This window comes from Sinohyriopsis cumingii, chromosome 13 (genome assembly GCF_028554795.1).
Source record: "Sinohyriopsis cumingii isolate HCF-2022 chromosome 13, ASM2855479v2, whole genome shotgun sequence".
NCBI lineage: Eukaryota > Metazoa > Mollusca > Bivalvia > Unionida > Unionidae > Sinohyriopsis > Sinohyriopsis cumingii.
In genome coordinates this window covers 74,157,984-74,182,110 of record NC_142973.1, presented here as the reverse complement: position 1 = coordinate 74,182,110, position 24,127 = coordinate 74,157,984, and the positions used below count along the sequence as shown (strand labels likewise).

Below are 24,127 nucleotides of genomic sequence, written 5' to 3'. Positions count from 1 at the left end.
TTGTCAGTAGTAAAACTTCCCCTTCCACAAGCACGCACCTAACGCCCGCACTTCTCCAGATATTTTCGGTTTTAGAAATGGAATCCAAAATACACACGTCATATGTTAACGATCTGAATATCTACTATCGCTGTTACAAAGTCCAAAGCAACAATGTTCGCTTTTCAGGGATAGATGCAATCTGTTCAGTGTGTACAGCCATTTATATTGTAGTACAAAAGCCGGTTTATTTGTCCTTTTTTCTGCAGCTGAGTCTGCGAGCTATAAATAGGGGTGCTATTTTTAGCAATTAACAGTGTCGGTAGATCTCTGCTTTACAACAACCCCACTTTCCCTTGTCCGTATACAGTCCCAACCTTTTGTCAGTATATTCCTTGTCCGTATATCGTCCCGGGTGGGTGGGTCTTGTAATGTTAATTCCCATTGTCCGTATAAATCTTGTCCGTAAATCGTCCCGGGGGTTCCGTAATGTATTTTCCCATTGTCCGTATATCGTCCCCCTTCACTACTAAAAAAAATTTAAAATAGCAAGTTTGAAGGATTTTCTTCGCTATCAAAGACAAAGGTCTAAAAGGATTAACACCAATTCCATCACCTACTCGAATGAGACAGAGAGCGTTATTTCGTTGGCTGAATGCTAGGGATGACGTCATGTCGAAATTATAAATGGACCACGTGCTAAAACTTGAAACATTCGAAACTCCTGCTTAATATGATCATTTTTTTGCATGTATGCAAAGGAATCTTCTGTGTTCTTCAGTTCTGTGAATAGCCAAAATCCAAAACCGAAGATTTAACGACAGTGCTCTAGCGCGCATGTTACGTTTTCAATCCATATATTTACATATTTTTTCACCTAGAATTTTACTTAGTTATATTAAATTGAGATATATTCAAGATTAACCTTTGCAAGTCATCACAGCAAACAAAATAAAGGGGCCAAGTGTTTGGAATTGTTTTGTTAGATTCTCATCACACATACGTGCTAAACTGGTTGGCGTAGGAATATTCAAAATTGTAGGGAGGCAAATTCTAACTACTGCGATCGTAAATCGAATCAGGCTTAAAGGAAGTTCAATCTGGCGCGTCCTTGTCTGTCCTTTGCTAGTCGAATAGCTTCGAAGATATTTGGACGCAAAGGTAGTGATACTTAGAAAATTAGTATTGGCTGTCGAATGATATATGTTGAAAATAACACTCGACAACATTTCAACCAATGAAATACCTACAGGTCTAATATATGATGTTATTCCTGCAACTTTACAGCGAAAATATTTTTAAAGAAATAGTTCTAGTTCAATAGCTTAGTGATTATACATTAGAATTCAAGTCATACGGGTTATGTAGTCGTTCAGTAGCGACTGTTTCAAAGTGAAAATTATTGATCGCTACGGACTTTTACAACGGTAGCCAGGCACTGATCTGGGTTTATCGTAACAAATTACAGTGTTGTACGAATTCATTTTCTACATGCGCTGCTTTCACTGTGGTATCACGGCGCGCGACATTAAGTAAGGTTTGTAATGGAACACACCTTTAGGTTAACCTCGTTCAAAAATGTCCTCATTACTTATCATTGATTTTGTAGTAAGTATTTATCTTGACGTGTAAATAATGACCTTCCAAAAGGAATATGGATGTATGCGGATCCAACATAAAGCGAATAACTGCGAATTAAAGGTATGTGCAATCAAATTCGAACAAATTACACCCATTACTGAGATAGTCGGTTCTGAATACCTATATGACCTGTATGACTTTTACAAAAACTACAATAGTATTAAATTTTAATGTCTAATTCAATCTGAGTAAATGCGCATATACGAAGAACCACGTAGACATACGCTTGAATCATTGAGACGTCAGTGAAGTTATTATGACGCAACGAAAATCACGGGCTCGATGGCAGTTCTCAATGGCCAGTCATATGTTTTTACTAATAAGCGACAGAAAAGGAAGAGGATGTTCCAATTGTAACGACAAGATAGCTATGCACATTTTATTTATTCTGGGAACTATTATTTGCTCACGATTGTTTATATATTCACCGTTTAAAGACTGGCTCTAGTATATTATTATTATGCAGGATTAGCATACTGGAGACAATATCGGAGCAGTCGAAATTATTCTTTTTATGTAACCACGTGCACTGACATGAACCTGTGCACGAATACTGCCATTTAAGTAGAACGATAATTCGAAAACATCACGTGCCTTGTTGAAATGTGACTGACAAATACTGGAAAAGGATTGCTTTCGTTAAATGGTACATATCTAACATAAGTTCTCATTAGTCCTAATTCTCCTTTAGGTAGTCAAATTTGTATGTTAAATTACATAATGGACCAGGAAAAGGATGGTGTACTCGGGACTTGTTCAGATGTATTTATTTATTGCGTATGTATAAGTTCTGGTTTACTGCTGTGTCGCAGATTCATTCACTGGATTTGTAAGGTCAAATCTCTCTCTCTCTCTCTCTCTCTCTCTCGTACCGGTGGCCTAGTGGTTAGAGCGTCTGCCTCGGATGCGGGAGGTTGCGGGTTCGAATGCCGGCCGAGTCATACCAAAGACTTACAAAAATGGTACTAACAGCTGCCTCGCTTGGCGCTCAGCATTAAGAGGTCAGTGTTAGGACTAGTCGGCCTGGTGTCAGGATAATGTGACTGGGTGGGACATCATGCTACATGTCTGCGGTATGATGCCCTAGTGCTAGAAGACATCACTATAAACTGTCACACTGCAGATATGGTAGCGATATGACTGAAATATTGTTAAAGCTACGTTAAAAATCTAAATCACACACTCTCTCTCTCTCTCTCTCTCTCTCTCTCTCTCTCTCTCTTACAGGGTAGAACCCCCATTCCTTGATTCAAGGACGGATACGCCAAATTTTCTTTGTAACGAGCCACAGCGTCTAAAACTGGGTGGAAAGTTCAGAGGAATCTTCGACTTGACCGCAATAGTGTACTTTTGTCTTTTTCGATTTTACGGAGTATGGTTTGGAAATTCAATTTGTGCTTTGCGTAGAAATAATCAAGAGTACTGTGTTGCATTGGTGTGGCTTGTAGACTTATATAATTATCCTAGGGACCAACAAACTAAATTTTCAGGCGGAGGGGGGTCATTTTTGTTTGTGTTTGAACCAGGACTTTTTCTCAAGACAATCTTTTTTATTTCATTTTTTATTTTACAATCTATTTGGCGGCAAGAAATGTTGGGGCCGAAAATTCAAAGTCCCCAACCCACATAAAATGATATGGTCGGTCCCTAAGTGCATTTATTATACTTGTTAGTATCTTAGTAAAAACGCTTTCATGTATTCGATAGTGTCTTGGGCAATGTGTCTTGCAGCGGGCGATGGTTTGGGGTTCTCATGCAGCTGAGTTTGTCACTAACAAGCCTGTATATATTTGCCCAATTTACTTTATACATGTCAGCTGTGATGTCAATGCATCGTTTTCAAACAACATTTGTTTTGCCATTAGGTGTCTGCATACTGGAGGCCCCGCATTGCCCGAGTCGTGCTAAAATGCTGGTCTGTGCTGCACTTTACTTGACCACTCAGAACCCGCAGACCGGATAATAAAACGGTGACCTGTTGACCGTTTAATATTATCCTTCATACGCATCGGGGTAGGATAGGAAAATTCCATCCGAAGGTCAGAATTTTGCGCTGGACACGATACTTTACAAGATGTCTGACGGAAAATTCTGATCCCGATCGTGAATTTTCCTATCCATCACTGATACAAAATGAAAGACTATTTTTCTCACATTTCCGACTACAAAAAGTAAGTTATATAAAAAAGACCCCCCAGTGGATACAACAAAAAACATGAAAAGGGAACAACATACATTAAAAATATTCACAGAGAGAGAGAGAGAGAGAGAGAGAGAGAGAGAGTAATGTTTTGTTTACACAGAAAGATTAAAGTTTTGGAATCATATCAGATAATCGTGACGTGTCTGTGATGATGTAATTCATAAGGCCAACGTGTTATCGACAGTGTACTTACATAGCTTAGATATTTCATTTATCAGATAGGATACGCGTGCAATACTCACTCCTATTATTGATCGACTTTGGAATATGCATCTTGACTCGTCAACCCAAGTTTGGTTTGGTTTGATTAGTTTATTTATGGGACATTCGACACATCACTGACAGTATCATGCCGAGGAAACAAGAGTTATACAAAACCAGGAACTATCTACTCTCAATTACCGCTTTTCGTTTTGTCAGGTGATTTCGAAATAGATTTGCTAATTTGATTGATGCACAATATATAAATAAACTCTGTAATGAATTTACAAGACGTGTGTGTGTGATTTGGATTTTTAACGTAGCTTTAACATTTTTTTCAGTCATATCACTACGATATCTGCAGTGCTAACACTAACCTCTTAATGCTGAGCGCCAAGCGAGGCAGCTGTTAGTACCATTTTTGTAAGCCTTTGGTATGACTCGGCCGGGGATCGAACCCACTACTTCCTGCATCCGAGGCGGACGCTCTATCCACTTGGTCACCGGATTTATAAGACGTAAAATCTTGGTCTTATTTAATGTGAGCACTGTACTAAAGAAATAGCCCTCTCCCAGGGTTCGAAATCAATAGTAGTCCGCTAGCCCAACACTATAACTCTTCCTTTCGGACTAGTATTTTTCATAATTTCTGATGTCCGATGGCTAGAAAACTTTGGTGTCACCAGTGTTTATAGACAGGAGTAGTGACAATTAGGCAGAAGTAATAAATTTCTCATTCTAATAGTCCTCCTGGTATCCAAGAAAGTTGTGTTAAATTGAAGGCCTGCTCTCTGTCATCTTTCATGCATGTACGGTGTAACAAATATATATATTGCTGCCTTTCACGCGTGACGTTAGTTAAGGAGCAGCATGTAACAACGTAGAGGCCGTGAACTCTGGAGGAGGGTGACGTACACTTTAGCTCTTCCAGTTAACCTCTTTTGTAAAGTGAGTATGTAACTAACACATTCTTTTTCCAGACAGTCTCATTTTAGTTGCAAAAGGTTGTGTTATTAACCCTACCTCCCATGGCCATTTCGGGACAAAGGTAGATGATTTGTTGATTATACATAAACAGTCGCGGAATGGTAGGTGGAAGCAAAGCAGCATCATTTACTATCTTCAGAGTTCTTTACCTCCACTTTACAGTTAGTTCGAACCTGGTCGCCTCTTGCACCCCAGAAATGTTGTTGTTGTTATAGGGTTTAACGCCATTTTTCAGCACAAGATAGGTTATACATGGCGGCCAGTATTAATGGTGGAGGAAGAACCCGGGAAAACCCCGGAAAGAACCACCGACCCACGAGAAGCTACCGGCAAGCTTTCTCACATATCCACATTGCCCCAGAAATGTAAGCAATCGTATCACAATGGATTGACGCTTCCCTCGTCAACCGGCACCCGTTGCAAAGTTTATCATAATACAGGGTCTTAGAATCAAAGATTCATCGCATATTATCATAATATAACCGTTGTCCACTTTATCTTGACTGACTGCTAGAATGGTCTTCCTTTGAATAAAGCCTTAATGCTAGTAAAAGTAACTGTGTTCCAATTTAGGCCTCCTGTGTAATTCTTACAAGAATCGAATAATATACTCATCTTCGTCAGAATCAGTTGATGAACTGTACATAACGTGTACTTAGGAGGACCTTCCTAATTGGGTTACATTTCGATAATCCGAGCGTTCACCGGTCTGCATCTTCGCTAGCCAAGGTTCCGATAACCCTATCTACATCGGAACCTTGGCTAGCGAAGATGACCGTTCTGAAAGTTTTGTGGTATGAAAGAAAATATTCACTCTTTTGGCGGTTCATTGGTAATTAGTCCAAAAGAGGGAAAGTAGTACGATAATAAGGGTTTTGTACACTTGGACTGTTCTAGATTAAAGCTTTCTACTCCACATGACTTTGTCCAATATTATGCCCACGGGTGAAAGTTACGAGCAGGTGCTCCAGCAAAAAAAGACTTCAACCTAGATCAATAATCAACAAAACCGCTGTTATGATACTATTCAGTACACATTTCTGAGATTGCCCGTGGATGTGGCGAGTGAAAGTGCGAGTCCATGAATGATATGCATCAATGCGTGCGTGATCACAACCTTTGATATATTACTGATCCGGATATTGCTAGATTGACTCACGGTCGCGGAAAATAATATTATTTTTAGTAATTGAGGAAACGTCAAACCTCGAGTTGGTTTTGTATGAAAAATGAAAGTAAATCTGATGATGTGCTATTGATGTCAATTCCAGATACGGGAGACTTACTTTAGTTTGAACATCTTGATCTTCTTGTCTTTTTGGCACACTAGGGGTGCATCTGGGTTTGCATTTAAACCACTGTAATTGATATTCAATACACATGTCGGCAAGAACTTCTTATGTAACAGCTTACAATCGCAGATTGACTATAAATCAGATATACCAATTCACAAGCACAGTCAGAGTGGAGATGTTTCCTTTTATATTAAACAAATACCATGGTATGTATAATGGTGACGAATGAACAGGCTGATGTGGATATTATTTTGAAAGCGTTTATGAACACATCTAATCCTGGTGTCATACTACGAAACTAATGGAGTGTTCTAACTTTACAGAAAAGAATAAATAGCTATTTCGTTTAAATGTGTTGTACAGATTTTTTAAAGATGAGAGAGAGAGAGATTTCAAAGGCTTTAAGATGCAATGACTGCAATGGTTTAATCCTTGGTAAATGGGAACTATGCAGTAAACCACTCCATTGTGAATACTGTAAATCACATTTGCTGGTATTATTTGTTGGTCTTGGTGCTTGACTATTGCTGTTTTGTATATTTAATTTGCGTTGTTTGTTGGTTTTATTTTATTTTATTTCATTACATGCTAGGGTTCAGTGTTCTGAAGATGTGTTAGTCTGAAGCTTCATTGGCTCAAAATGAATGTTTGAACCAATGAGCCCATTTTCAGAATACGTTTGGACCCAAGAACCTTTGGACTTGTGAACCCTTTTTTCACGTATTTCAAGGTTCAAGACATGAAAATTTGCACCAACTGAACTGCTTTTGTCAAAAACCTTCAGATTAAAAGAAAAACTACCATATACATATATTCTTATGTCACATGTTTAGGCTTGAATAAACAGTAACACAAGAAGAAGTGAAAACAACAAGCTTTGAAAAAAGTAAAATCATTTATTTCCCTGGAAAAATTCTGTAAAAATGAAGAAGAAAAAAATATGAACTTAGGTTTTATAGAGTAAAATCCAAGAATAATCCAAGCCATGGAAGACAATGACGTATGCTGTAGCCTGTAGTTTTGAAGTCTAGTTCCTTGTAGAAACAAGAATTATCACTCCGATTTTGGAAAAATGTATAAATTTTTATAAAAGAACAGTCTTTGATTAAGAATCACACGTGAGCACATGTATTTTCCAGGAAAAAAGAATCAAACCTTTTGAATCCAAGTAATTTTAAATAACTCCAAACAGCACAACATACAACTTCCAGTGTTACACCCCAGCTTCTACTGAGAATAACTCTCCAAAACAGAGGTTATATCATCTCCAAAACCGTAAACAAGGGGTCATGTTCCAGAAGCTTATAGAAATTAGGTACTTTCTTAAAGGTAATGTACATCCGTGTGACCCTGATGAAAACCAATCATTTTACTCTAAGAAATAAAAAAAAATTATAAAAAAATTGTTTACATCTTAAACACTTAGTGCCATCATGACCTCTACAATAACCAATCATTTTTAAATAAAACTAGAATTTGTTTATGTGGTTGCTACAAATTTTGAACCAAGGTCAGGATCTAGATCAACACCTGGTGTTTATAAACTAACAGTCATTGTCAAACTATTTTTTGAAAAAAGTATCATCTTTAGTGAATAAATTTATATTACAATATCATGTAATGAAAAATAAAAAAATTTAAAACTGACAAACTATTAAATTGAAATAAATATTTATTAAATGAGATATAATGAAATCAAATATATATAACAATATGAACCTTCTGAACATCCAGCAGTACCCTCCCCTCAAGTATTTTGCTAAAAATCCCATGGGGAAAAATCTTGAAATCATTGTATAAGTAGGTTATATGATTGATGCTCAACAGTGTATCAAAAATGTGTATTACACATCGGTAATATGACAGACATATCTGATACATTGTCTTGTATCATGTTACAGTTACTTAATTTCTGGGGAAGTGCTTGGAGCCTAAGTGACTGTTGGTGAAATGAAATGCCAGACACTGGTTATAAGGCTTACATCACTATCATTTGGACTTGGTTGCCCATGACGTTTTCTCAGTAATAATTAAGTGTATCAACATTTTCATATTGTTCCGATTGTTATACCTTTTAATGTTTTTAAATTAAATTTCATGATCATCCGGTCTTCTGAAAACATTGGTGGAGGACACTGAGGAAACGCAAAGAAAATTAACAAAGAGAAAGGCTTTAGACAATCCAAGAGTTGACGAAGCCTTTCTTTATATAGCTTGGTGGCTATTAAAATATTTTCTTTTATTTAAGACATAATTTATATTTATATTGTAGGTAAGAACTCGACCAAGCAAAGTCATGGCCTGTCAGTGTTGTAGAGATGTCAGCATTTTGGTTTACTTCATCGTTTGTATTTTTGGCATTGGGTCGTGGATTGCTGTGAACGGACTATGGGTGGAGCTTCCCATCCTGGTAGATCAACTGCCTGAGGGTTGGAACCTGCCATCCTATATGACAATCATCATTCAGATAGCCAACATTGGTCCCCTTCTCTTTACCATTGCCAGTGTGCTTGCTCCGCAGAAAGTGCAAGAAAAGACAGTGGTGTACATCATCATTGTTGTTGGAGCAGCTGCTTGTATGCTGCTGGCGTTCTTTTGGAAGGAGACAAGCCACATATTTGGGTCGGTACATAGCACTGCCTTATTGATTCTCCAGTTTTTCCTTGCACTAGTGGATTGTACTTCATCAGTTGTTTTCTTGCCTTTCATGGCCATGTTTAAGCCTCAGTATATGACGGCATATTTCATTGGGGAAGGTTTCAGTGGACTGCTTCCAAGTCTTGTTGCTTTTGGGCAAAGTGTTGGACAGTTGGAATGCATTAATGTAAGTGTTCCAAACGCAACATCAAACCAGTCAGAATATCTTCTTCAAGCTCAGTACCTGCATCCAAACTTTACAGTTCAAGATTTCTTCTTTTTCTTATTTGCTATGATGGTATCGAGTGGAACAGCATTTGTTTTGTTGAATTATCTCCCTTGCTGCAAAAGAGAACATGTTCAGATTCAAGAAGTTTCAGAAAAGGAGGTTTCAAGTGATATTTTCACAAACAGTAGCTATGAGCTTGAGGGTCGAGAAGGTAACAGCACTCAACGGTTTATAGACCCATCCAGTGTGCCAGATGAACGAACATATATACGAAAAGGATTTAAGATACGAAAACTAGAAATAAACCAAGATAGTTATAGAGCAATTAATGATTATGGGATGACACAGATGTCAAGGAAAGAGTATGCATATTTTCTTGTTCTGGTAGGATGGATCAATGCACTTACCAATGGCATCCTGCCATCAATACAGTCATATGCCGAGATTCCATATGGCACCGATTCATATCACTTGGCTGTCACATTGGGGAACATTGCAAATCCAGTTGCATGTTTTGTGGCCTTTTTGGTACCAGTAAAGTCTGCGACACTGCTTGGAATGCTGAGTGTTCTTGGTACAGTGATATCTGTGTACATTATCAGTCTTGCTGCCTACAGTCCTGATCCTCCCCTTGTTGGGACAGTTGAAGGATCAATTCTTGCAGTAAGTTTTGCATGTGAAAAGAATATACCATAGTGCTCTTTATAGTTTTTTTTTCAATTACTTTGCAGAAATTTTTGGTGTCATGCATGATTTATGCTTCCATCTATTGGTTGGTCCTGCTTTCTTTGCTGCCCTGAAACTTGAATGCAATTTGAGATTGCAGGATAAAACTTCATACCCTTGGAAGAAGTTGTATGTAGAGATTTGGGACATAAGGGGAATTAACTTTATGCCATAGGTTTCATTGATGCAGTACTTGAAGGCACAGCAGGAAATCCCATGTTAAAGTGGTCCATATGATTAACACTGTAGTAGTTGCAACTTTGTTAGAATTGGCAGAACTTAAATGGGTTACATGGTAACATTTTTAGAGTTGACCTCAATACGAGTCACTATGAGTCTATATGGTAAATTCTGTGTTAAAATTGTCCATACATTAACAGACAGGAGGCACTATGGGGCACAAGAGGAATTAACATTGCTCAGTTGGTTAATATTGGTACTTTGGGGCATAATGGGAAATTCATGTTAAAAATATCCATTGGTTTACAATGGTGTGGTATGTAGAGAAATGGAAAATCATATGCTAAAAATGTCCATAGGTTTATATTGGTGTGGCACATGGGGGCACAACAGGAAATCCATTGTTAAGTTTTAGTGATATTCCTTTTTCCATATTTAAATTGTATGGGGTACAAAGGGAATTTAACATGGAAAAATGTAACTTGGGGCACAACAGGAATGTTAGTGTTAAATTTTTTATCTACAATCCAACACACACCTGTACTATTCAACACTCATCATTATGCTGTGTGCTGTGACCAATACCCCTGTCATGTGCTATCCAACAAGTCGTATGTATTGACCAAAATTTCCACATTGTATCATTGACATGATGTGTAGTGACTAAGACCACATCATCAACTATCCAACACCCCACACTGTAAAAGCACACAGTGTGAAGAGACAAATACTCTGTTTTCTACTATTGAACACACCACACTATACCATGAACATGCCATATCAAAAGATATATTGATATGTAACTGAGATTTATATATAAAGCATTACTTACACGCCAGATCATGTTGGAGGTCCGAGTTAGTTTGCATATATTTATACAATGATATATGCATCTTTAATCAAGGGAACCAACTCATAATAATACTAAATTGGACAAGACTAAAAGTACTATTAAACTTCCTAACCTGTAAAGGATCTAAGGAGAGGTCAGAAGAGGAAATAAAACCCAAAGATTTGATTATAATGGCTGATAGTAAAAGTAGTACATGTACTAAACTTCAGAATCCATCATGACTTTTAGTGAAGGCTAGAAATATTCCAGAACATTGGATCATAATGTCTGTGACTCTAAAAAGCACCGTACTTTCAAACTATAATAGCCTTTACTGGAAACTTGAAAAATCCAAAACGTTAGATTGACTTAGACAAAAAGTAGTACTAAACTTCCAAACTCTCACTGACGTAGCAGCGATTGAAAAAGAACCCTGTGAAGATGGTGATCCAAACTAAAAGTAGTACCAAAATTCTTTAATTCATTGGATTTTAGCAGAGATTGAAAAATTCCACACAAAAAGAACTTTAAAATGTTGCCTAGACTAATGTAGTTCCTAAGTTCTGTAATTCATTGTGTTTTAGCAGAGATTGAAAAATTCCACACAAAAAGAACTTTAAAATGTTGCCCTACACTAAAAGTAGTACCAAAATTCTGTAATTCATTGGGTTTTAGCAGAAATTGAAAAATTCCACACAAAAAGAACTTTAAAATGTTGCCTAGACTAAATGTAGTACCAAAGTTCTGTAATTCATTGGGTTTTAGGAGAAATTAAAAAATTCCACACAAAAAAAACTTTAAAATGTTGCCCTAGACTAAAATTAGTACCATTGGGTTTTAGCAGAGATTGAAAAATTCCACACAAAAAAAACCCTTTAAAATGTTGCCCATGACTGAAAGTAGTACCAAAGTTCTGAAACTCATGGACTTGGAGAAGACTGACAAAAAGGAAAAAATTGAAAAAATGTTGACCTAGACAGAAGGTAGTACCATAGATTCCTAAATTAGTATGTACACAAAATTGATACATGGAGACTTGAGACCGAATAGGTCCAGAAAAATTAATGATGGTCCAGACTTAAAGAAACACTGAAATTTCTAAATTATAGAATTTCTTAGAGATTAAAAATGAATTTCCCTCAAAATGTAAAAGTGTTATAATTTCCTTTCCACTCATTAATTTTTGAGCCATTTGAGGTGAGGTTGTGAAATTTGGATAGCTGTGTATCATCACTAAAAGGTATGTCACCTAACATGTTGGGAGTCCAGTCTTCAGTGTCAGAACTATAGGTCCTTATTATAGGTTCAAATCACATTTGACTTTCTGCTGTATGACTTAACAACAATTTAAGATAAATTGCTGAAGCGAGATACGAGATACACTTATATATTATCATTCAAAGATGTGTTACAGTGCACAATTCAGGTTTTGTCCATAAGTTCAAGGTCACAGGTCAATATTTTAAGGTTTCTTTTGCCTGTTTTAATCATAAAAGCTGTTTGATGCACACTTTTGAGCCTCAGTACCCCTATATTTATCACTGCATTAGTTACTTTGCATGATTGCCCATTAACTTATTACCTTTTTTAATAACTGCTAAAGTTAGTGTAATTTGATCTGAACTAATCTAGGCTCATTTTAGTGGCAGCCATTTTGTCTTCATTAGGTGGTACATAGTTTCTATAATTGGCACCTGTAAAGAAATGTCAGTCATATTACATGAAAAAAGGGAAAAAAGATGTGCCAGCATTTTCTCCATTGACTATTATATTTTCTGGTCACTGGGGTTGGTGGAATTTGCTTTCAAGCTAGTATTTTGTTTTCCTTCTTCCTGAAGATCATTTGTTTTTAGCAATTTAATTGATATAATAGGTGTAATTTAATTGACATAATATGTGTAATTTAATTGATATAATACGTGTAATTTAATTGATATAATATGTGTAATTTAATAGATATAATAGGTGTAATTTAATTGATAATATATGTGTAATTTAACTGGTATAATATGTGTAATTTAATTTATATAATACATGTAATTTAATTGATATAATAGGTGTAATTTAATAGATTTAATAGGTGTAATTTAATAGATATAATAGGTATAATTTAATTGATAATATAGGTGTAATTTAATTGGTATAATACGTGTAATTGGTATAAAATGTGCAATTTAATTGATATAATATGTGTAATTTAATTGATATAATAGGTGTAATTTAATAGAATTAATAGGTGTAATTTAATAGATATAATAGGTATAATTTAATTGATAATATAGGTGTAATTTAATTGGTATAATACGTGTAATTGGTATAAAACGTGCAATTTAATTGATATATTGTGTGTAATTTAATTGATATAATAGGTGTAATTTAATTGATATAATAGGTGTAATTTAGTTGGTATAATAGGTGTAATTTAATTGATATAATAGGTGTAATTTAATTGATATACATGTAATAGGTGTAATTTAATTGATATAAGAGGTGTAATTTGATTGATATAAGAGGTGTTATTTAATTGATATAATAGGTGTAATTTAATTGATATAATAGGTGTAATTTAATTGATAATATAGGTGTAATTTAATTGGTATAATAGGTGTAATTTAATTGATATACATGTAATAGGTGTAATTTAATTGATATAAGAGGTGTAATTTAATTGATATAAGAGGTGTTATTTAATTGATATAATAGGTGTAATTTAATTGGTATAATAGGTGTAATTTAATTGGTATAATAGTTGTAATTTAATTGATATAATATGTGTGATTTAATTGATATAATAGGTATGATTTAATAGATATATGTGATTTAATTGATATAATAGGTATGATTTAATAGATATATGTAATTTAATTGATAATATAGGTGTAATTTAATTGGTATAATAGGTGTAATTTAATTGATATACATGTAATAGGTGTAATTTAATTGATATAAGAGGTGTAATTTGATTGATATAAGAGGTGTTATTTAATTGATATAATAGGTGTAATTTAATTGATATAATAGGTGTAATTTAATTGATAATATAGGTGTAATTTAATTGGTATAATAGTTGTAATTTAATTGATATAATATGTGTGATTTAATTGATATAATAGGTATGATTTAATAGATATATGTGATTTAATTGATATAATAGGTATGATTTAATAGATATATGTAATTTAATTGATAATATAGGTGTAATTTAAGTGATAATATAGGTGTAATTTAATTGATAATATAGGTGTAATTTAATTGATATAATATATGTTATTGCTAAAAATCAGAGCAAGAATATTTTATAAGCTATTTTCGAGGCAGAAATATTTTCTGACTCCCCCTTCCCAATTGAAATGGCCAATCCCGAAGACCAAGTACATCCAACACAAGTTATTCAGTACATTAGTTGTTAGCTGACTTATTACTCAAAAAATGCACCAACATTTGTACAGATCAGAACTCCGGTTATTGGTCAACACTCAGTATGCTTACCTTCTGTCATATTTATCTCAGCCTCATGTGCTGGTAAAGATGAAGAGGTCTCTTGACACTGCAGGGAGGCTCCCGTAGCTCATCTGTTGGTCTCGTACCTTAAATAACTGAGTCAAAGTATTATACTGATTCTGACAAGGATAGACCCTAAACTCATGACAGCTTAAGTTAATTGATAATAATAATAATAATAATAATAATGAGGACTTTGTATAGCGCCTAATCTTTAGAAGCTCTAAGCGCTTTACAACATTAGACAACACCTATAAGATAAAAAACATATAATAATATTATTACAAAAACAAACACCATGAAATTAGAAAAACATTAAAAAATAAAAAACATGCTTAGAATATTTCAGGTAGGAAACATTATTAGGTCTTTAAGTTTGTTCTTGCAGTCGAAATAAGTGAGTTTTGAGAGCCCTCTTGAATGTGATCACTCTGTCTTCGTGTCTAAGTTCAGTGGGCAATTCATTCCACGTTGCTGGGCCTGGTATGCAAAAGAACGCTGTCCATATGACTTTGATCAGGAAACAGGAAGAATATCACATGATTGCTTTAAACTCCTTGATTGGGAAACAAGAAGAATGTCATATGACAAAAAGTTATAGATAAAAAGACATACTATTACCTTGGAAAATAAGTGCAAGGAAATGTATCACATCACAAAAAAAGTCACATTCAAGTTTGGATGAAGTGAAATAAAATTGTACATAACAAAATACCATAATTTTTTAGTCATTGTTGGCATGTCAGATGTAAAATAAAATACATTAAAACATAATTTATCAATCAAATCATAGGAAGATTGTAGGGTACCAGCCATTTAGACCTTGAATACTGTGCAAAGGTCTAAATAATTGTCACATCAAATGTCAATGTCAGTTTTTGCTGTCACAGCAATTGCTGATGAAAGACAGATTCCATCCAATACCTTGCAAACTAACACATTAGAGTAAGCCCATTTACCAGTAACTTCCACAATAGCATGGATTTTACACATGGAGAGAAAGAGAATGGAGTGAAGAATTTACACATGTATTGGATAGAAAGAGTAATGTAGTGAAGACTTTGCAAGCTGTTGAAATCTGCAGTAAAGCACACAAATAATGTGTGAAGCATATCACAAGTTACATAATGGGTTTTAATGGGATTTGTTAACATACACAGACAGGCAGTTGTTGGTTTTAATGGGATTTGTTTACATACACAGACAGGCAGTTGTTGGTTTTAATGGGATTTGTTTACATACACAGGCAGGCAGTAGTTGGTTTTAATGGTATTAGTTAACATACACACACACACTGGCAGTTATTGGTTTCAATGGGATTTATTTACATACACATGCATGCAGTTGTTGGTTTTAATGGAATTTGTTAACATACACTGGCAGGTAGTTGGTTATAATGGTATTTATTTTAATAACAGTGTTGGTGAGAATTGGAAATTAATTTTGTGGGATACTAAATGTGTATCAGTTTTTAAGGACATTTTTTTTTGTTACTGGTGCACATATGTACGGAATCATTATTAGTAATTTGTTTTTGAGCAGAACAGAATTTTTTTTAAAACTTGCAATATGTATTAAAATTCTTTTTGTTCACCCCTTCAAACTCGCAGATTGTGATCTATTTTTTCAGATTTTGTAAAAGATCAGAGTGCTGTATTTTATTATATTTTGCCTTTTGAATACTTAATGCATCTCTATTCTCTCTCTCTCTCTCTCACATACACAAACACAAACACGCACACAGTGATACATAAATGTATTCATTTTGGTCAATTAATTTTAGGATGGTGCTGAAGTTATAATTTATTCAGTAATAAAATGTGTTTAAAATTTATTTTCTGGGTGAACTACTACTTTAGTGTTGCTGATCTTGTCACGGTGAAAGTACACTTGCACCGTATTGGATAACAGTGCAGGAAGTAGAGCTCAGCTGGACATTAATTTTCAAAATCTAGAACTTAGAGTATGGTTTTAGGCTCTGCCTCCCAAATTATTCAGAATTGATTGATTTAAAATGATCTCATTATCTAATGAAAATTTCAGCAGCCTTTGATATGCATGATTCATTTTAGTCTCACTATAAGGCACTGTTCTCTGTGATGCCAATGGACAGTGTTATAATGAGGGAGTACTGTATCATGTAATTCACTATAAGGCAGTGTACTCTATGGCACCCATGGGGAGTGTTATAATGAGGGATACTTACGTATTTCACTTTATGGCAGTATACTCTATGCTGCCTATGGACAGTGTTATAATGAGGGAGTACTCTATCATGTACTTCACTATAAGGCAGTGTACTCTATGTCACCTATGGACTGTTTTAATGAGGGAGTACTGCATACTGTTCTTAATTTGTAATTTTTCTTAAACCATTTGCCTCCTCACTAGCTGCGGATAAAGGGGATAGAATGTCTACATTAAAAATTTTGATCTGTACAATTGAAATATCTGAATATTAAAAGAAATGTACTTTAAACAAAAAGCAATAATAACTGTTGGTATTTTCTATGATGCAGATTTACACAGACAATAATACAATCTGCAGGACAGGTGGTTTAAAAAGAAAACAATTGGTTAAACAAATAATTGCTTAGCCCTGTTACATTATGGATTTTTAAAAATTTAATTATCATGAAATTACATGCTAATTACAGTCAATACCTCTTCCAGTACATAAATATGAATTGCATAATATATTCTTAAAATGAACTAGCCAGCCATTAAATAAAACCATTCTGGCTATTCAAGAGAAGTCTTTACATTAAAAGAGGCAGTCCAAGTTTCATCTAAACATTTCCACCCTGATCTAAATATTTGGATTGTTATAGCAGCAATTTCTAATACGGGTTGAAGAAGGTCAGAGGAAATTCATATTGCAAAGGAAGTAAATTTTCTGAAATGAAAATTACAAAAGCTTTACCAGAAATCAGCACCATTTCCCCACTTATTCCCAAGTAATAGATCCATGAAATTCATGACTATTTTATAAATGTGAATCAGATATCTTTTAGTCTTACATGTTGTGCTCACATGTGAATATTTTAAATTTATGGATGCATATGTTTGTTTTTTCTTCAGGTTGCAGCTTGGGTAGTTATTTATCTTCTTTTGACATTTGTCAAGGTCGCCATTGCCACACTCTTTAGATTCGAAGGAAGAAAAGCTCTCCTTTGGTGCGGAGCAGTGACACAGGTTGGGTCAGCCATAGGTGCAGCAGTAATGTTCGTCATTGTCAATGTTTATGCACTTTTCCAGCAGAAGTACCCATGTACATAAGTGTAAAAATCTGTGATTATTTTCACATTTCCAACATGGAGGCAAAATTGAAGGACACAGTCTCTGAGATAATAGAGATTATAGAATCAGACACATTTAAACTGAAACACCCATTAAAGTTCATTTCAGCATGGTACAGTATAATAAATATACTCTTCCAGTTTGACAACACAACAGCTCAGTTATTTTGAGCAGGTAAGTGAATGTTAGTTTCATTTCGAGTTTAACCTACATTTTCACTTGTAAGCTACAGTTTGATTTAAGTTTTAGGAATGTGTACTGTAAACTCAAAATCATTAAGACATGTCCAAACCATTAAATGTGCTTCATCGTTAATGTAGAGAAGTTCAGCATCTGCAGTTTCATCATTGGAACAAGCTGACATCATCATTAAATGACATGTGTTGTTGACAGTACACATTCTGCAGACATAAAAGAAGGTCAAGGTTAAAGTCTCAAATTTAAAATGTAACAGGCAGTATACATTTGTAATATGAGAGAGAGAGATTGTGTGTACCTGCCTATATTACAGCTGTGTTAAAAAGAATGAATAAGCCTTTAAATCAAGTGAATGTTTTTATTTAGTAAACCTTTTATGTATTCAGACATCCATAACAATTTTTTCTGTTTTTTTTTTTTACAATGATCCATATTTTATGTTATGTGTTTTATTATCAAAATCTTTCTCTTCAAAACTGAATAGTAATTTTGTCCCGAAATCATTGGTGGTTTTAAGTCATTATTAATATTCCTTCATAGAGAAAATGTTTTTCATTGGTACTTGCACACACCTTTACCATGTGGTTCTACTTGTAACAGCTTTATCCAAGAATTTTTCATTATGCAAAGTTGTACACTCACTGTTGCTAGCTGATTCATGATTTTTCCTCCATTCATGTCCATACTGGCCTCTTCAAAAAAAAGAAAGACCAATTTGTCAAAATCTTCATTTCAGCCTGTGGCACGGTTCTACAACTAATCCTGGAAATTCCATTTTTGTCAGTTCATGCTAGGGATTTTCTATGCAGGAACCCTATTTGGGACATGAAAGTAAGATATTTTTATTTTTCATACCAATCAAAAACACAAAACTTTTGTCTGACTGTTCATAATGAAAAATAGGTACCATTTACTGTCTACTGCTTTTAAGCCCACCTTGGGTAGTTTTTTAGTGTACGGGGGAAATAGATATCACAAATCATTGTCCATTTTTCATGGTCTCTACCATATTCAAATTATGCTACTTTAAAAGCCTTTGTGACCGTGGAAAACCTAAATCCAAATAGTTTTCCATCATAGAAAAATGTTGCATTGCTCAGTCCAGATGTACTCTCTATTTCTGTTTGGGACCTTCAGCAGAATCATGCCATTGGCACCAACATGTCTCTAAAAGCGAGTCATGCACAAGACTCCATTAGCAATGCACTTAACAACACCGGGACTGTGGTGAATGAGATGTAGAGAAATCTTTGAATGTTAAATTTTCCAAGTCATTTAAGAATTATTACAGTAAGAGAAATTGAATTGTTCAGATTTCTCTTAATAAGTTTAGTAGACTCAATTTCCTGTATAAAAATTGTTTTGGGTGACAACTAGTAAATGTATCACATTGTGCCAACTGGTAAATGTATCACATTGTACCAACTGGTAAATGTATCACATTGTACCAACTGGTAAATGTATCACATTGTACCAACTGGTAAATGTATCACATTGTACCAACTAGTAAATATAACTCCCTCAGCAGGATATAATCTCCAAAGTATTCTTGAGCTGCACCAACACAACCCATTCTCTTGTGCAAGTCCCTGCTTCCAGGACCTGTTTCAGGTTGTGGACTGTCAGTTTTCTTATTCTGGTTAAAGGTTTTTATTACACTGGACTGACTTTTTGGAAATTGCGGCTTGGGACTTTCATTTTCAAAAGGGGCCCTGAGTGGACAAGTGGTCTATAAAGCACTCAGCATTCCGGATCACTGCCATCTCACCTCTGTCTGTGTGGGTTCAAGTCTCAGGCTCAGCTAACATGGGTACATGAAAAAGCCTGCCAGTAGCTTCTCATGGGTTGGTGGTTCAACCCGGGGTTTTCCAGGGTTTTCCTCCACCAGTTATACTGGCCACCACGTATAGCCTATTTAGTGCTGAAAATTGGCATTAAACCCTAAAACAACAACAACAATCATTTTCAAAAATCCTAATGAGAGTTATCATCCATGAGTATTAGGGCCAAATAAGGTTATGATGAAGGCTGTATATGTGTATTCATAATTTGGCTTAATGATGGAATAGTCCTACAAGAGTTATCATTCTCTGTCAGTTTCATTTCAATAATTTCATAAGGAAGTTATTCAGTTTTTGATATACATGATACGTTTGAGAAGTGTTGGTGAGCATCAAGTTGAATTCATTAAATTCACTTAGAATATCAGTATGATATGGACTTCTCTCGGTCATCTGTCATGCATCCACCAGCATTTGCTATTTTTAACTTCTCAGGAACCACATGACCAGTTTCAAACAAACTTCGCAGAGGTCATTCTGACATGAAGGGCTTTCAAGTATATACACATGGTGCTGATTCACAATCAAATATGGCTGCCATTACCAAAAATAGAAGAAAAAAATATAAGCAAATTCTTCTGAACAACCAGTAAACAGAATTTGATAAAAGTTATCCTCACAAGGAGTGTTTCCAGTTTATACAGATTCCTCCAATCTGGCATCAAATAATGATTACCCTTATAGCAAGCATCAAATAAACCTTTTGGGGACTTCTGCTAAAAAAAAAAACATTGATGGACTTTGACCAAATTTGAAGATTTTCCAATTTCACACAAATGATATGGTTACTTTGCTAACATTAGAAAAACTGTTCAGTAGGGTTTGATCATATTTAAGAGTCCTTGTTTGAAGGTACTTCAGATTGATACAAATGATGCCATTTATACAAATGATGCCAACTTACTCTCAGATCTGGCCACTTTTACTAGAAACTGATTAAAAGCATTTCATCTACTTTATCTACTGAACAGATTGTGAGCAACTTCAGACAGAAAGAGTCCTGGCACAAATGCTTGACAAATAATGTTGATGTGAAGTCAAGTATTGATGAAGATTAAAATAAAAGATAAATCTTGCAAGAATTGTGTTCAAACATGCAATCGACAGCATTGGACAGAATTTCAAGAGACAGCATCCTACCAAGCCAGATTTCTTGTCTCTAGTTTGGCTGTTTGGGAAATACCAACTAGGTAAGCAATCTGAGACCCAGTTGGGACTCATGTTTTGCTTTTTGGCTTTTCAGTTCTTATATTTTTCTCTTTCTTTTTTTTATAATTTGTGACTTTAACTGTGACATTCCAAAAGATGCTTACTTCATATTTTTTGGACCTCATGTTGGTGGAAGCTTGACATAGCTTTGGCATGCCTGTTCATCCAAACATCCATCCACATCCTAGATTTGGAAGCTCCCAGTTGGGACTCATGTTTTGCTTTTTGGCTTTTCAGTTCTTATATTTTTCTCTTTCTTTTTTATAATTTGTGTCTTTAACTGTGACATTCCAAAAGATGCTTACTTCATATTTTTTGGACCTCATGTTGGTGGAAGCTTGACATAGCTTTGGCATGCCTGTTCATCCAAACATCCATCCACATCCTAGATTTGGAAGCTCCCAGTTGGGACTCATGTTTTGCTTTTTGGCTTTTCAGTTCTTATATTTTTCTCTTTCTTTTTTATAATTTGTGTCTTTAACTGTGACATTCCAAAAGATGCTTACTTCATATTTTTTGGACCTCATGTTGGTGGAAGCTTGACATAGCTTTGGCATGCATTTTCATCCAAACATCCATCCACATCCTAGATTTGGAAGCTCCCAGTTGGGACTCATGTTTTGCTTTTTGGCTTTTCAGTTCTTATATTTTTCTCTTTCTTTTTTATAATTTGTGTCTTTAACTGTGACATTCCAAAAGATGCTTACTTCATATTTTTTGGACCTCATGTTGGTGGAAGCTTGACATAGCTTTGGCATGCATTTTCATCCAAACATCCATCCACATCCTAGATTTGGAAGCTCCCAGTTGGGACTCATGTTTTGCTTTTTGGCCTTTTAGTTCTTATATTTTTCTTTCATTTTTACAATTTGTGTCTTTAACTGTGACATTCCAAAAGATGCTTGCTTCATTTTTGTTGACCTTACGTTGGTGGAAGCTTGACATAGCTTTGGCATCCATGTTCATCCAAACATCTGTCCATACCCTAGATTTTGGAAGCTTGACATTGATTTGGCACATGTGTCTGCCCAAGCATCTGTTCGCAACCTCTGTGTTTTTTCTTTCTTTTTATTTCACTACCATTTTTATCCACATTCTTTAGAGCTGGAATATAGGTTCAGTATGTGGCTATCTTTTTTCATCAATATAGTTCACCGGTCATCCCATTTGGTGAAGATTTTCCTTTTATATACAGTGATAACACATTGAGTGCAAAGTTAATCTTGATGTTAATGTTTTACACCATGATAACATATTATGTGTGAGGTTATCTTTGATGTTAACATCTTACATGGTGAAAACACATTGCATATGAAGTTAACCTCAGTGTTAAAGTTTTACACAGTGGAAACACATTATGTGTGAAGTTGATCTCAGTGTTAAAGTTTTACACAGTGGAAACTCATTATGTGTGAAGTTGATCTCAATGTTAAAGTTTTACACAGTGAAAACACATTATGTGTGAAGTTAATCTCAATGTTAAAGTTTTACAAAGTGAAAATACATTATGTGTGAAGCTATCTTCCGTGTTAAAGTTTTACACAGTGGAAACACATTATGTGTGAAGTTAATCTCAGTGTTAATGTTTTATGCAGTGAAAATACATTATGTGGGAAGCTACCTCAATGTTAAAGTTTTACTCAGTGAAAACACATTATGTGTGAGGTTAACCTCAATGTTAAAGTTTTACACAGTGAAAACACCTTATGTGTGAAGTTAACCTCAATGTTAATGTTTTACACAGTGAAAACACCTTATGTGTGAAGTTAACCTCAATGTTAATGTTTTACACAATGAAAACACATTATGTGTGAGGTTAACCTCAATGTTAAAGTTTTTCTGTTTTGTTTTTTAACTTTGCTTATACTTCAGTAATGTGGACAGTTTCTCAGGTAATGTTGGCCATGTAGTTACATTGTTTGGTATGTGGATACATATTGATGTTTACAGCACCAAGTTACTAAAAGCAGGTCAGTGTGACCTATATTTCATGCATTCCAGAATTTTTCATTTACCACAGTTTATTGTGTACTGATGGTAATGTTTAAGTCATGCAACTTAATTCATGGATACAACTTGTTGGGCACAAAATCAGATCATCTAAAGATGTCAGGGTCATTTGATTTAATATTTTTCACTTGTTCAGTTTTATTTGTCTTGTCTGTGATGAATGGCAAAAATGTTCTTACAGAGCAGTCACAATGTCCATCTGTTCATGGTCCATCCTTCTATTCATCCAACATAAAACTTTTTACAAAAGACCTTTTTAAGGGAAGTTTGTTGTATCATTCGATCACCATCAGACTTTAACCAATCATACATCAGTGGTCAAGGAACATCCCTACAGATTGAAGGCCAAAGAGGTCAGTGGTCATTGTCAGGGAGCATTTGTTTATCTTGGTCATGGAAGGTCAGTGGTCATAGTCAGGGAGCACTTGTTTATCTTGTTGGTGCAAGGTCAGTGTGTTAAGTCTTTGGAGCAGGCAGTACTATCTTTTATTGCCATTGATGAATTTTTGTCAGACATGGTGCAGAAATTTCCAATGTATATATGATACTGCTTCTCATGTAAAGGTCAAGGTCATTGTGGCCATTTTGTCAGAGTTTGTTTTGGAAATAAAGTTGTGTCAAATGTCTCTGAATAGGAATTAGGGTTTAAACTATATTCAGTAGAATACCTGGAGGATCTTTGGAAATGAAGCCAAGGATCAAAGATCAATGTCAATGTTTGGTATTTTGGGGAAACAATTTTAGAGCTGTACAAAGGGATGATATCATATGTTTTCAATCATGGATTGCTTTTAGATTTTGTACATGTTAATTTTAACTGAGGAATGGGGTATTTACATGGTTAGAGGTCAAAGTCTGGCTATTTGTTAATAAGACCACAGTGACATTATCACATGTGAGATGATAAATTGACATGTAAGCTATGTATTCAGGCATTATATTCATTTTTGGATGCCCTTTTGTGCCTTTGTCAATATTGCAGTTTTGTTGGTAGCTTGTATTTGTAGCTTTTGAAGTAGATCCGACACAAAGGTTTAATATGATTTAACATTTTTGCTTGGCTTGTATTACACAATTATTATTGCATATTGATTATTTTTGTCTATACAAAACCATAAAACATTCCAAAATAAACAATATGGAAAGAAAAATGAATAA

At 34.9% G+C, this 24,127-nt stretch overlaps 1 protein-coding gene across 4 annotated transcripts; it reads left to right on the top strand.

Moving 5' to 3' along the window:
- Positions 1-1,502: 1,502 nt before the first annotated feature.
- LOC149785837 (solute carrier family 52, riboflavin transporter, member 3-B-like) lies at positions 1,503-24,127 on the top strand. Of its 4 annotated transcripts, none has more exons than XR_016425464.1 (4): positions 1,503-1,680; positions 8,579-9,835; positions 17,493-17,885; positions 20,722-24,127. XR_016425464.1 is itself a non-coding variant. In XM_089979797.1 (4 exons), the coding sequence occupies exons 3-4, from the start codon at positions 8,603-8,605 to the stop codon at positions 17,688-17,690; spliced, it is 1,431 nt and encodes a 476-aa protein (XP_089835923.1). In that variant the 5' UTR covers positions 2,160-2,266; positions 2,848-2,964; positions 8,579-8,602; the 3' UTR covers positions 17,691-24,127. The 4 variants fall into 4 exon arrangements, 3 of the variants coding, with proteins under 3 accessions (XP_089835921.1, XP_089835922.1, XP_089835923.1); XM_089979797.1 differs by lacking the exon at positions 1,503-1,680 and adding exons at positions 2,160-2,266; positions 2,848-2,964 and having other exon boundaries at positions 17,493-24,127; XM_089979795.1 differs by having other exon boundaries at positions 17,493-24,127.

Bases quoted from the DNA above. Each gene is read 5' to 3' on its own strand.
- LOC149785837 (XM_089979795.1), top strand. From the start codon at position 1,615: ATGACCTTCCAAAAGGAATATGGATGTATGCGGATCCAACATAAAGCG. The intron at 1,681-8,578 runs GTATGTGCAATC...TTTATATTGTAG, and splicing joins CGAATAACTGCGAATTAAAG to GTAAGAACTCGACCAAGCAA. The intron at 9,836-17,492 runs GTAAGTTTTGCA...TTTTTTCTTCAG, and splicing joins TTGAAGGATCAATTCTTGCA to GTTGCAGCTTGGGTAGTTAT.